The sequence below is a fragment of the Vombatus ursinus genome, unplaced genomic scaffold, assembly GCF_900497805.2.
Source record: "Vombatus ursinus unplaced genomic scaffold, bare-nosed wombat genome assembly UNPS02014811.1, whole genome shotgun sequence".
NCBI classification, from domain to species: Eukaryota; Metazoa; Chordata; class Mammalia; order Diprotodontia; family Vombatidae; genus Vombatus; species Vombatus ursinus.
Genome location: NW_020954589.1, coordinates 13,296,466 through 13,310,360, shown reverse-complemented (window position 1 = coordinate 13,310,360; position 13,895 = coordinate 13,296,466). Strand labels below are relative to the sequence as shown.

Genomic DNA, 13,895 nt, shown 5'->3' with positions numbered 1-13,895 from the left:
GAAAGAAAGAAAGAAAGAAAGAAAGAAAGAAAGAAAGAAAGAAAGAAGGAAAGAAAGAAAGAAAGAAAGAGAGAAAGAAAGAAAGAAAGAAAGAAGGAAGGAAGGAAGGAAGGAAGGAAGGAAGGAAGGAAGGAAGGAAAGAAAGAAAGGGAAAAGAAACCTTTCAAAGTACAGAAGCTCCCAGCATATCTCAGACTCGCAGCACCCATCAGGAAGTTGGCAAGGCACTTTTGAGGGAACGTCAACTTTATCTCCTATCCCAAGACACACTAGACCTAACTCAAACCAGATACAGTGTACTGGGGAAGTGGGGCGGGGGGGAAGGGAGGGAGAAGGGGTGCGCTATATATATATCCTGTAGTCAAAGGCAGTAAGATGCAGTCATCACCTTCTAGCCCAGATGGAGGAAATTCATTTGTCTCTTTCTTGATAACATGTAAAGTGCTTTGCAAACCTTCAGGTGCTACATTAATGCTATTAGCTATTATTACTCTGGGAAGGCAGTAAAGTTATCTATTTTCAAAGTTGTTTTAAAGCACAAAAACATTGGGGAAAAAGGAAAATGGAAATTTTGGCAAGAAAAAACTGCTAAAATGAAAATGCCTTTATGTGTGACCTCTTTGAGGTTCACAGTAGTATTTATGAAGCTAAAGCCTGAAGTCAGAATCACAACAGAGCTTTCAATTTTCTTACCCTCAATACCAATTCGGATATTTTTTAGTCCCCGTTCTTTCAATACGGTTTTTGCAACGTCCCGGTTCTCAATGTATTTGAAGAATCTGTAGAGCTTGGAGCTATAAAGAACTAGAAAGAGAAAACCAGGGGTTAATAATGGGGAAAGGGAGGCTTCCAGGGACATCCCTCCTGCCCTGCTCCTGTTAGGTGGTAAGCTATCAGAGAACTGCGTCTCTGTTAGGTCTCTTTTTGTAGTCTCTCTAATCTCTATATTTCACATGGCTGTGAATCATGAAACACCCTATCTCCAAATTAGAGAAATGGCATGTGACCCAAAAGTAAATGAAAAAGACAGATGGTAGGGATCAGTAGACAGCATTATATTACCAGTATGACTTGCATATAATTAGTTGGACAGGACTAAACAACAATAGTGATATGGAAGATAAGAAAGGACATACGTATGGAAAGGAGGTAAGCTTGTCGTATCGCAAAGGATAACATAGACAGTCTCAGTGCTTTCCACAGAATCTGTTTTTTTATTTTATTGATATTTCTTGCTTTTTGAAAATAATTTCTCCCAGTATCTGCTCCCTTCCTTCCCCTTCCCGGAGAGCCATCCCACTTAGCAAATAGTATTTTTTCTTTTAAATAGTACTTTATTTTTTCCAATTACATGTAAAGACAATTTTAAACATTAATTTTTAAATAAAATTTTGAGTTCCAAAATTTCTCCTTCCCTCTTTCTCTAAAACAGTAAGCAATTTGATGTAGGTTATATATGTGCAATCATGTAAAACATATTTCCATATTAGTCATGTTGTATAAGAAGAAACAGAATAAAAGGAAAAAAACTATGAAAAAATAAAGAAAGAGAAATAGTATGCTTCAGTCTGCATTCAGACTTCAAAGTTCTTTCTCTGATGTGGATAGCATTTTCCATCATGGGTCTTTTGGAATTGTCTTGGATCACTGTATTGCTGAGAAGAGCTAAGTTAATCATAGTTGATCATCCCACAATGCTGTTGCTATTGCGTACATTGTTCTCCTGGTTCTGCTCACTTCACTTTGAATCAGTTCATGTGAGTCTTTCCAGGTTTTTTTGAAATCTGCCTGTTAAAGCACTTCTTAAAGCACAATAGTTCATTATATTCATATACCACAACTTGTTCAGTCATTCCCCAATTGATGGGCATCATTTGCTTTCAATTTCCAATTCTTCGCTACAAATAATTTTTTTTTAATTAGGCAATGGGGTTAAGTGACTTGCCCAGGGTCACACAGCTAGTAAGTGTTATGTGTCTGAGGCTGGATTTGAACTCAGGTCCTCCTGAATCCAGGGCCAGAGCTCTATCCACTGCGCCGCCTAACTGCCCCTTACAAATAATATTTTTAAAGAAAAAGAAGAAAAAAACTGAGCAAGACCCATCAATATATGGAAAAAGTCTGAAAGAAAGAACAATATTCCACCCTGCATGTCCCTCACCTCTGCAGAAGAGAAGAGTAGAAGTCTTCTCAATACTTTTGGGGGATTTTCCATAGAATATTAAAAGACCTAAAGGAAGGCCTCCAATATGTTGGTAAAAATCTCTTAAGAAGGACTAGTGGAAGGAATTAGATGACAATTACCCAGAATGAGAAGACATGGATGGACTATACTCCATGCTGGTGGAAGTTTGCATATAGCAGTGTGTGTAAAAACACCAGTGAAATCACAGCTCCATTGAACTATGTAAGTCTGCCTATGTTTTTTGTTTACTGTTTAAGAGATATTCTTTTAGGAGTGCAGACTTACACCAAAGTGACCCATATCATTCAGATCAATACAAAGCTTTTAGCAAACGCATATATTTTAAGGCCAGAAAATTCTGCTCACTGTAACATGTTGCTATTTATTTTGTAACAGGCAGCACATGTGACAATGAAGGCTCAACATTTCTGGTGGGAAGAAACACAAAAGAGGCCAATTCTCCAAACTTTGTCTAGTGTAGACAAATGCCTTGTTCTGGCTTTGACAGGGAGAAATGAAAAAGCTGCACTTGGGATAGGAGAAACTTGGTTCAACAGCAGCTCAAATAAAAAATGCCCAGGGCTTTCAGTTAACAACAAGGCTAGGCCAACAGTGTGCACTGGCAAGGAGAGGCAGGATGGTGGACTGGAGAGGTCACTGGATTTGGAGTCAGAGAATGTGGGTTCAAATCCTGGCACTTCTCTTAACTACCTGGTGTGACTAGACAAAACACAATCTCTAGCCTTAGTTTCTTCATCTGTAAAATAAGAGGGTGGGACTAAACGATGCACCTTTGAGTTCTAAAACTAAGATCCTATTAAAAATAAACGCAACTTCATAGATAAATGAGATAAATGCATGTATAATAGCGATAATATATAACATATATAATATATAATACAGATGTAATATCTATAACATAGATATATGATATCTATAATATATAATGTAAATAAATACAAGTATAAAATACAGATCAAAGGAAGTAATAGTCCAAGTACAAACTCTACCTGGAACATTACGTACCACAGAAACATTGACAGACTAGAAAACATCTAGGAGAGGGTGATCAAGAGAGGTTTGAAGATCTCAAAACCATGCCATGTGAGGGATGGCTGAAAGTAGTGGGAATCTTTAGTCTAGGGAAGTTCCCTAGTTTTAGGGAAGACATCACAGTTCTCTTCATACAGGGAAAGATTAGACTGATTCCCTGTGGATCTGATCCAAAGAGCAGAACTAGATCCAATGGGTGGCGGTCATAGAAAGGCAGATTTCAGATCATTACAATTCACATGCTACCATTTCTAGGAAGCCCTCCCTGAACACTTCCAACCCCCTGAAAAATCAACCTTTACCCCAGGTTCTGGGCTTCAAATAGCACTTTCCTTACATTTCAGAATGTCATTTTTCATATATTCCTATGTATTATAGTTATTAACATAAGTGCCACTCAATGAGATATAAATTCCATAAAGATGGGGATCAGCTTATCTAAATTCTGTATCTCCCTCAGAACCCAACACAATGTTCTGTACACAGTAAGTACTTGATAATTGAACTAAGTTGAATATAAAGAATTTTCTAACAATAAAAGCTACCCCAAGGTAACAAAACCCTAAGAAGGCTGCCTCCGGAGATGAACACTTTGTCATTGAAAATATTTAAGTAGAGGTTGGATAACCAATTGGAAATGATATTGCACCTTGATGGCACAGTAGATAGAACATCAGATTGAGAATCAGAAAGACCTGCATTTGAATCTTACTAACCACGTGACTCCGGGCAAATTAACCTCTCTTAGCCTCACTTTCCTCATCTGGAAAAAAAGATAAGAGAAGCTGCCTCACAGCTTTATCTATTATTATCTCACAAATGAGATAAATAATCTCACTATCTCACAATAAATAAAATTTATCTCACAAGTGAGATAAATAATGTATATAATGCACTTTGTAAACCTTTTATTTGTTGATTTAAAATACTTTCCCTCCAGCCCATTCCCAACCTATTGAGGAGGCAAGAAATGGGAATATGATACCCATTATACATGTGAAATTAGTCTGCAAACTTTTTAAAAGCACTATATAAATGTCAGGTGGTACAGCAGATAGAGTGCAAGGCCTGGAGTCAGAAAGACTCATCTTTCTGAGTTCAAATCTGGTCTCAGATACTTACTAGCTGTGTGACCCTGGGCAAGTAAGTCATTTAACCCTGTTTGCTTCAGTTCCTCTTCTGTAAAATGAACTGGAGAAGGAAAGGGCAAACCATTCCAGTATTGTTGCCAAGAAAACCCCAAATGGGGTCACGAAGAGTCAGACACGACTGAATAACAAAATTATTTTTATTCTTAGAATATTCTTATTATTATGTGGCTTACTTCATGGACTGGGCATTTGAACTAGCAGGCCTCTACGGTCTCTGCTAACTATAAAATCCTAAGATTATGGGATCATGAAATAATTCAGGAAGAAGATAACACTGTTATCAATATTAGCTACACATATGTATGATGGACCTAACATCTACTTGGTAGCATGCTAAGTACCAGGGTAGAAGTAGGGATTCTCCAGTCTATGAGGTTGGCATAAATTAGGAGTTCATTACATAGTCAATTGGACAAATTTAGCAAACTGTTGAGTTTGGGTCTGATTTCTGGTTCACAGAATTGGCTGGGTTCAAATTTCTATCATTAGTATTTCATGTCTGCCCTAAACTAGTTTAGCCCATCCTTCTGAACCCCAGGCATTCTCAATACATGCAGAGCTCCTTATTCAGTGCCATATCTATTAAACTACCAAAAATTATTTTATAGAGGTAGGAAAAATAATAACAAAATTCACCTGGAAGAACAAAAGGTCAAGAACATCAAGGGAATCAATGAAAAAAAGGTGAAAGAAGGTGGCCTAACCATACCAGATCTCAAATTGTATTATAAGGTGGTTACCATTAAAACAATCTGGTACTGGCTAAGAAACAGAAGGGTGGATCAGTGGAATAGATTAGGTACACAATACATTGTAGCAAATGACAATGGTAATTTAATGTTTGATAAACCCAAAGATCCAAGCTTTTGGGACAAAAACTGCTGGGAAAACTGGAAAATAGTATGGCAGAAACTAGGTATAGACCAACATTTCACACCATATACCAAGATAAGGTTGAAAATGGGTACATGATTTGGACATAAAGGATGATACCATAAGCAAATTAGGATACCATGTGGGACCACCTCCAGTCATCCCCATCTATATCTTGCCACCTGACCGAGATGATTCCAGAGGAGAAAGAGAGGCTGGTGTCCTTGCACAGCCTGCCCTCCCTCAAATCCAATTCATTTGCAAGTCACGGCATCATCTTCCTGATGTCATGATCCTCTTTAAGAATGAAGGAGAAACAACAACAACGATAACAATAAGGAGAGCGTGGAATAGTTTACCTGACAGATCTATGGATAAGGGAAGAATTTAGGAACAAAAAGCTATAGAGAGCATTACTAAATGTAAAGCAGATAATTTTGATTATATAAAATTAAAAAGTTTTTACACCAAGAAAACCAATGTAACCAAAACTAGAAGGAAAGCAGAAAACTGGAAAACATTTTTTACAGTAAGTGTCTCTGATAAGGTGGCCTCACTTTTCAAATATATAAAGAACTGAGTCAAATTTATAAAAACACTAGTCATTCCCCCAACTGATAAATAGTCAAAGGATATGAACAGGCAGTTTTCAGACAAAGAAATCAAAGCTATAGTCATATGAAAAAATGTTCTAAATCACTATGGATTAGAGCAATGCAAATTAAAACAACTCTGAGGTACCACCTCACATCTATCAGATTGGCTAATATGACAAAAAAAAAGAAAATGATAAATATTGGAGGGGAAATGATAAATGCGGAAAAACTGGGACACTAATGCCCTTGTTGGTAGAGTTGTGAATTGATTCAACCATTCTGGAAAACAATTTGGAACTATGCCCAAAGGGCTATCAAACTGTGCACACCTTTTGACTACTTTGACTACCCTACCACTACTAGGACTGTATCCCAAAGAGATTTTTAAAAAAGCGGAAAAGAACCCAGTTGCACAAAAATATTTATAGCAGCTCTTTTTGTGGTGACTAAGAACTGGAAATTGAGGGGATGCCCATCAATTGGGGAATGACTGAACAAGTTGTAGTATATTACTATAATTGAATATTATTGTGCTATAAGTAATGACAAGCCAGATGGTTTCTGAAAAATCTGGCCTTATGTGAACTGATGAAAAGTGAAGTAAACAGAACTAGGAGAATTTTGTACACAACAACAGCAAAAATATATGAAGAACGACTGCAAATGACTTAGCTAGTCTCTGCAGTATAGTGATCCAAGACAATCCCAAAGGATTCATGATATAAAATGCTCTCCGCCTCCAGGGAAAGAACTGATAGCATCTGAAGACAGAACCAAGCATACTATTTCTATCTCTTTCTTTCTTCCTTTGATCCTTCATTGCTTTGTTCCTTTGTTTTCTTCCATAAAATGACTAGTATGGAAATGTTTCACATGACTGCACGTGTATAATCTCTATTAGATTGCTTACCATGTCAGGAATGGAGGAGGAGAGGAAGGGAGGGATAGAATTTGGAACTCAAACTTACAAAAATAACCCACAATGAATGTTAAAAATTGTTCAAATGTGTAATTGGAGGAAAAAATAAAATATTATTTAAAATGGAAAAAAATGTATGCAGAGCTCCTACTTTGAGAATATTCCTCCCCCATGGGTGGAGGATGGTCCTCATCCCAGTCTACGGAGTCCTCGTCAGTCAGCACAACGATGTGGCACTCCCGTTCTCCTTTCTTGGCACTGCCCACCATGATGGGTAAGATCAGCTCCTCGAGGTAGTGATCAAACTGCTTGTGAGCTCCATCATTGGAGAGTTCATGCAGCAAAGCACCTGAGGGGAAAAAAAATGTATGTTCAAATCCTTTCTTGCACTCCAGCACTGAGCTGGCACATAACAGGTACGAAATGCTTACGGACTGACTGACTACTCACATTTGTAGAGGAAAACAGGACATGGCACAGGAACAATCTTTATGTTTTGGAGTGATAGTAGTACCTGCCTCATAGAGTGAGGCTATTATCTCACAAATGAGATAATTAATATATATGATACACTTTGCAAACCTTTTATTTGTTAATTTTTAAAAATCTTCTTTTCCAAATCCAGCCCCTCTCTTACCCATTGAGAAGGTAAGCAATGGGAATGTGACGCCCATTATCCACATGAAGTCATTTTGAAAATCTTTTTAAAGGGCTACATAAATGCTAGCAGTCTTCCTCCTCCTCCTCCTCCTCCTCCTCCTCCTACCATATCGGAAAAGGTTAAGAAGTGAGTGAGAGAACAGGAGGCGAGGAATAGAGACAACTTTTTCCAAGAGTTTGGCTGAGATGAGGGACACTGAGCATGTTTGTAGATAGTAAGGAATAAGTCAGCAAATAGGAAAGAGAGTGAAGATTAGAGAGAGAAGGGAGATAATAGCGCTGGCAATCTGCTACTGAAGAAGAAGGGATATAGGGGCTGCCCTTGGCAAGGGTAAGGGTCACTTCTTTATCAGAGAGTTGAGGAGAAAATGGTGTTGGGAGGGTGTTGTCAAGGGATTCTGAGCTACAGAGAAAGCAGGAGGGAACGCATGGTCAAAGGCCTTTATTTTCTCAATAACATATGAGGCAGGGCTTCTGCTAACAATAATAATAATAATAGCATTTATATAGTATTTTAAAGTATGCAAAGTGCTTTACAAATATCATCTCATTTTATGCCCCAACAACCCTGGGAGATAGTAGCTATTTATTTTTTTACAGATTTCATTTTACAGATCAAGAAATCATGACTGAGAAAAGTTCAGTGGTTCGACCAGGATTACACAGCTAGTGAGTATCTGAGACAAGATTTGAAGTCACATCTTCCTGATTCCAGGTCCAGTACTCTATCCACCATGCCACTTAGTTGCCATTCTAGGTGATGGATTTTATATGAGATTAGGAGCTAGGACAGTCTGAATAAGGGATAATAGATGATAATAATAGGTAGCATTTCTAAAGTACTTTTTGGTTCATTTATTTTGATTCTCACACCAACCTTGGGAGGAAAGTGCTATTTTTCTCCCCATTCTGCTGTTAGGGAAACAAGGCAGACAGAGGTTAAGTGATTTGCCCAAGATCACACAGCTAGGAGGTGGTTGAAACTGGATTAGAACAGGAGTCTTCCATATCCCAAATCCAGCAAGATTTCTACCATGCTATCTAGTTGCTAAGAGAGAAAGGACTGGGGGAGTATAGGGAGCCAAAGGAGAGAAGAGAGGATTTGGAATAGTTGTGTGGAATGAAGCAGAGGAACAATTAGGGGAGAGTAAGAGGGCTGCCTTGCTGCACTAAGGGACCAACTGAGGTGAGCTAACAAATTAAAGTAGCTTCCACCAGTATGGTTGCATGACTTCCTCCAGCACTTTTCAGCAGGACATGAGTATGACTGGAGGAAGTAGATGATACAATACGATATACAAGTCCAGTCTAAACATACCACCCTCCGGGAACCACTACATTAGTGGTCCCCTTCGAAGAATGCTACCAACCCTAGTTTCAGGGAGTTAAAGTACCCAGGGGAAGAGTCAAATGAGGTCTGGAGAAATGAAGGGACTTCCCTAGGTTAGTGCCAAACCCAACAGAAAAGTCAGAATTCCAGCTTCATATTTTAACTTATTTTCAACCCTTCTCTTCTATCATTCTACTGGATTTTTCATTTCTCATGTAATTAATGAAAGATTTATTAGCAAATTCTGACAATACCTCATAGAAGGCATTAATTACCTCCTTTTTACAGTTAGATAGGCCAGAGAAGTGAAGTCACATGTTGATTCACTGCTTTCAAACTTCCTGGCTCCTGTTTATTCTAATACCCCACAATAACTTGAATCGAGTGAAGAAACAAACTATTGTGGGAATCTGCCATCACAGATGGTTTGCAATCCAGGCTCCAGCTCAGAGTTTGAAATGGAAGACTCATTCTATTACAAGCAAATACAAGGTAACTTCAATGGGCAATTGGCAGGTAGGTAGATGGTGAAGTGGATAGACCATTGGACATGTATGTGGAAGACCTGGATTAAGATCATAACTCTACTACTTATGATCTCTATGGCCGGCTAGATGATGCAACGGATAGAGCACTAGGCCTGGGGTTAGAAAGACTTAAGTTCATCCTTAGTCTAGCCCAAGGATCACTTGGTATATCCTTACTTACCAACTTCTGGGAACCACTTATCCAACTACTCAAATCCAGTCTCAGACACTTATGGTTGTATGATCTTAGACAAGTCACTTAACCTCTGTCTGTATCAGTTTCCTCAAATATAAAATGGGGATAACAATAGCACCCACCTCCCAGTGCTGTTGTGAGGACCAAATTAAATAATATTGGTAAAGTGCCCAGCCCATTCAGTCAAGTCCAACTCTTCATGACCCCATCTGGGGTTTTCTTAGCAAAGATATTGGACTGGTTTGCCGTTTCCTCCTCCAGTTCATTTTCTAGACAGGCAGGTAGTGGTTAAGTGACTTACCCAGGGTCACACGGCTAGTAAGAGTCTGAGGTGGGATTTGAACGTAGGAAGATAAATCTTCCTGACTTCAGGCTCAGTGCCCTATCCACTGTGCCACCTCGCTGCCCTGTGTAAATCCTAGCTAGCTATTAATTCTTTGGCACTTACTCAGATCTTGACACTTGATGGTGTTGAAGTCAAAGTTAATGCAGAGATAATCACAGGTGTCTCTAAGGTCAGGGATGGAAATTCCATCAGGACAGTTAATGATCCCAGTTTTGTAATAATCCTGTAAACAGATGGGGAAAAAATGTAGACATAGAAAATAAGAAATTACCCCTTTTTCCAATTCACTATTGGTTATGTCAACATGACATTTGAATTAAGTAATGCCCAAATGGATTTGTAAGGTGGAAAAATTGCTAAAGAGCTCCCTGCTAGCCTGGCTGTTTGATCAGGCACCAGAACTTTGGGGAGAGTGAACACACACGCCAAAGGGACAGAAAGTGAGGACAAAAAAGCTGGAGCAGGTGAATCTTGAATTGAACCCTACAGGGTTATTGTATGCACTGAGGTGGAAAGTCATAGTAGCTGACTCAGCAGTTTCTGAGAAGGAAGAACAGGGTAGGCTCCTTACCAGCACTGTTCGAAACACAGTGGCACTGATCCCTTCGGCAATCTCAAACTCTCCTTTCTCATTGGGCCGGGTAAAGTTATACTCTCTTCCTGGACCAAACATCCTAAAAGACAACAGTGTTAACTGTTAACTTCCCCAGTATCACAAAGGTGACCCCTTCTTTCCTTATTCCATTACCCTACTCCATCATTCCCCGCCTGACACCAGAGGGCTCTGGGGCCAGTCTTTCAGAGAACAAAGAAAAAGAAACTGACCAGGCCCAGGAAGGCGCTGACCATGTGGGATGGTGACACTCTAAGGCCAATGGCTAATTGCTTCAGGAGCCTGGCTTATGGGGAGGAAGGGAGTGATAAATTGTCAAGGGGGATAGGGAATGAGTCTGTGGGGGGGCAGGCCCAGGCAGTGGCACGCTCACACAGGGTTGAACCTTGCTGAAATTCTTCAGGAGGTGAATTTTACCTTCTCTGTCCTTGATTCTACAAAAACCTAGCGCCGCTGTGTAGCAACTTAGGCCCTTCTCCGTAGCAAGCCCTGCGGAGGCACTCTTCTCTGGTCCTAGTCTTTCTTTCCCTGTCCATAGAAATTTACCTATCCCATGGGGCAGCTAGGTGGCGCAGTGGATAGAGCACCAGCCCTAAAGTCAGGAGGAGGACCTGAGTTCAAATCTGGCCTTGGACCAAACACTTGACACTTACTAGCTGTGTGACCCTGGGCAAGTCACTTAACCCCAACTGCCTTAAAAAAAAAAAAAGAAAGAAATTTATCTATCCCATGTCTTTTTCTAGGGGGTCCTGCTCGCTGCTTTTCTATTGAGGCAAATTGCTAATGTGTTCAAAGGATCATATAGTGTAGAGAGAGCACCCTGGTCAATAATAGAGAGCATTTATATCATGCTTTATAGTTTGTACAAGGCTTTGCTTAGCTTATTCAATCTGTACAGCAACCCTGGGAAGTGGGTGCTATTATTATCCCCATTTTACATATGAGGAAACTAAGGCAGACAGAGGTTAAATGACTTGCCCAGGGTTACATAGCTAGCAAGTGTCTGAGGCAGGATGTGAACTTGGATCTGCTCAGCTTCAAGTCCAACTCTTTCATTTTATGGAGGAAGAAACTGAGGCACAGACGGGTGACATGACTTATTCACAGTCATAGAAATAGTTAAGTGGTAGAGCTGTGATTTGGATCGAGGTACACTAACTCCAAGGCCACTAGGGGGTGCCATAGTGCACAGAACACAAGTCCTGGGGTCAGGAAGATTCATCTTCCTGAGTTCAAGTCTGGCCTCAAACACTTACTGGTTGTGTGACCCTGGGCAAGTCACTTCACCCTGTTTGTCTCAGTTTCCTCATCTGTAAAATGAGCTGGAGAAGGAAATGGCAAACCACTCCGGTATCTTTGCCAAGAAAACCCCAAATGGGGTCAGGAACAGTCAGCTACGATTGACTAACAACCACCACTAACTCTAAGTCATTTGCTCTTTTCATTATACTGCTGTTGTGTTAAAAGGAGAGAACCAGGGCCCCTCCTCTCTCCTGTCACATCTTAGTGGTGATCTTCTGGAAACTCTGCTACCCATTTGGGGTGTGGGAACCCCAAAGAGTGACTCTCGCTGTGAGAATTTCAGGCCAGGCAGTGCCAGGGCAGGTCGGCAGAAGACGCACTTGGCAGGCAGGGGCCGGCAACTGCAAAAGCTGCGTGGCTGAACTTGGACCAGCCGTGCTCTCAGTATGATCTCGGAAAGATCCAGGAACAAACAACAGGGAAGCCCGCACACTCATTCACAACCTCCCTCCTGCCCCTGTCGCGTCCTCTTAGGCGTCTCAAGTCCTTCGTTTCTGTCATTTCCGTGGTACTTCTAGGCATGGGCTGGGAAAGCTGGGGATCCAAACTCAAAGTACAGAGAAGACGGCCTGGTCCCATCTGTTCATTTCCCTTGATTCGTGAATCACAGCCGTCTCCCACCGATAATGGAGAAGGCAGCGGTGTGATCCGGTTGTTACAAGTTGTTAGCATTCATGCCTGGGCAGGCTACATTTCAAAGGTCAGAAGACACATGATCCCTGAATCACATGCTTTCCGAATCACTGCCCCGTGCACCAGGACTTCATTCCCCTTCCATGTCTTCTAAGAATGCTGGCAGTGCTCTCCTGGAAAGCTCGGGATGAGATCCAGCTGAGACACTCATTAGAATGGTCAATAATGCAAGATTGTCCCCACGGTGCTTCCAGCTTTTTTCAAGGAATCTGGGAGGTGGTCTGTGGTCTTCCTTCTCCACCTATCCATGGCCAGAATCCTCAGGGACTCCAATATTTCTACTGAGAGCACCTCTGACAAAGTAGCCCTACAATTTTCTGACCTCCTTAACTCTTGGTCCTACACAGGAATGCTTCTATCTTGACACGTCTTAGAATTAGGCAAAATATATACACACATACATATATACGTATATACGCATACATAAACGCATACATGTGTATATGTGTATGTGTATCTAAGGCTGAATTTGAACTCAGATCTTCTCAACTCTAGGTCTAGCATGCTATCCACTTAACTGTCAATGAAATTTGTTGTTCAGTCATTCAGTAGTGTCTGACTCTTTGTGACCCCATTTGGGGTTTTCTTGGCAAAGATACTGGAGCAGTTTGCCATTTCCTTCTCCAGCTCATTTTACAGATGAGGAAACTGAGGCAAACAGGGTGAAGTGACTTGTGCAGGGTCACACAGCTAGTGAGTGTCTGAGGCTAGATTTGAACTCAGGAAGATGAGCCTTGCTGACTCCAGGCCTGGTGTTCTGTGCATCATGATGCCCCCTAGTTGTCTCAAATCCTCATGTATAGAGCTTAGGTATATGTCACTCCCGCTCAAAAAATTTTCAGTGGCTTCATATAACTTACCAAGCAAAATTCAGACATCTCTACCCAGAATTCAAGTCCTGCAACAACCTGACACCGCCTCGCCCTTTTCAGCCTTATCTCATATTACTCTTCTCAGGCACTCTACACTCTATTGGACAACCCAGCCCCCCCCCCCAATCCTCCAAGTACGCACTGTGTGCTCATGGCTGTCTTCTCTATCTGGAATAACCCCCCTCTATCTCTCAGAGAGCTCTGGAATTCCTATCCTAAACCCATACTCTCCTGACAAGTGTGTGAGTGCAAACCCACATGGCCCGCTTTATCTTGACAGCCCCAGACATGTTTCTCATTCCAACCAGTCCTCTCCCCACCATCTGCTTTATCAGCCTTTCCACCTGTTCCTCAAATCAATACTGCCCTTGCTACTGGAAATACAGTGTCAATCAACTCCTCTATAATTCCTCTCAACATTTCCATAACTTCTCAAACCAAAACACCATTTCCCTCTATATCTTATCTCCCTTTATTAGTATTAAGGGCAATGTTTGACTGAATCACTCACTCGATCATCCTGCCTCCCCCCACCCCTGCCCCCACAAAGTAGCCAGCTTAACCAAGAGACCACCTCTA

The 13,895-nt window shown here is 40.9% G+C and overlaps 1 protein-coding gene across 1 annotated transcript in view; it reads right to left on the bottom strand.

Annotated features, from left to right (window-relative positions):
- The window catches only part of KCTD20 (potassium channel tetramerization domain containing 20), a 65,764-nt gene that overhangs the window by 1,774 nt on the left and 50,095 nt on the right, over positions 1–13,895 (bottom strand). Inside the window, exons 4-7 of the mRNA XM_027876623.1 lie at positions 10,408–10,510; positions 9,939–10,059; positions 6,929–7,126; positions 694–804 (exon numbers count right to left, since the gene is read on the bottom strand). Coding sequence (XP_027732424.1) covers positions 694–804; positions 6,929–7,126; positions 9,939–10,059; positions 10,408–10,510 — 533 coding nt within the window. The remainder of the gene's footprint in view (positions 1–693; positions 805–6,928; positions 7,127–9,938; positions 10,060–10,407; positions 10,511–13,895) is intronic.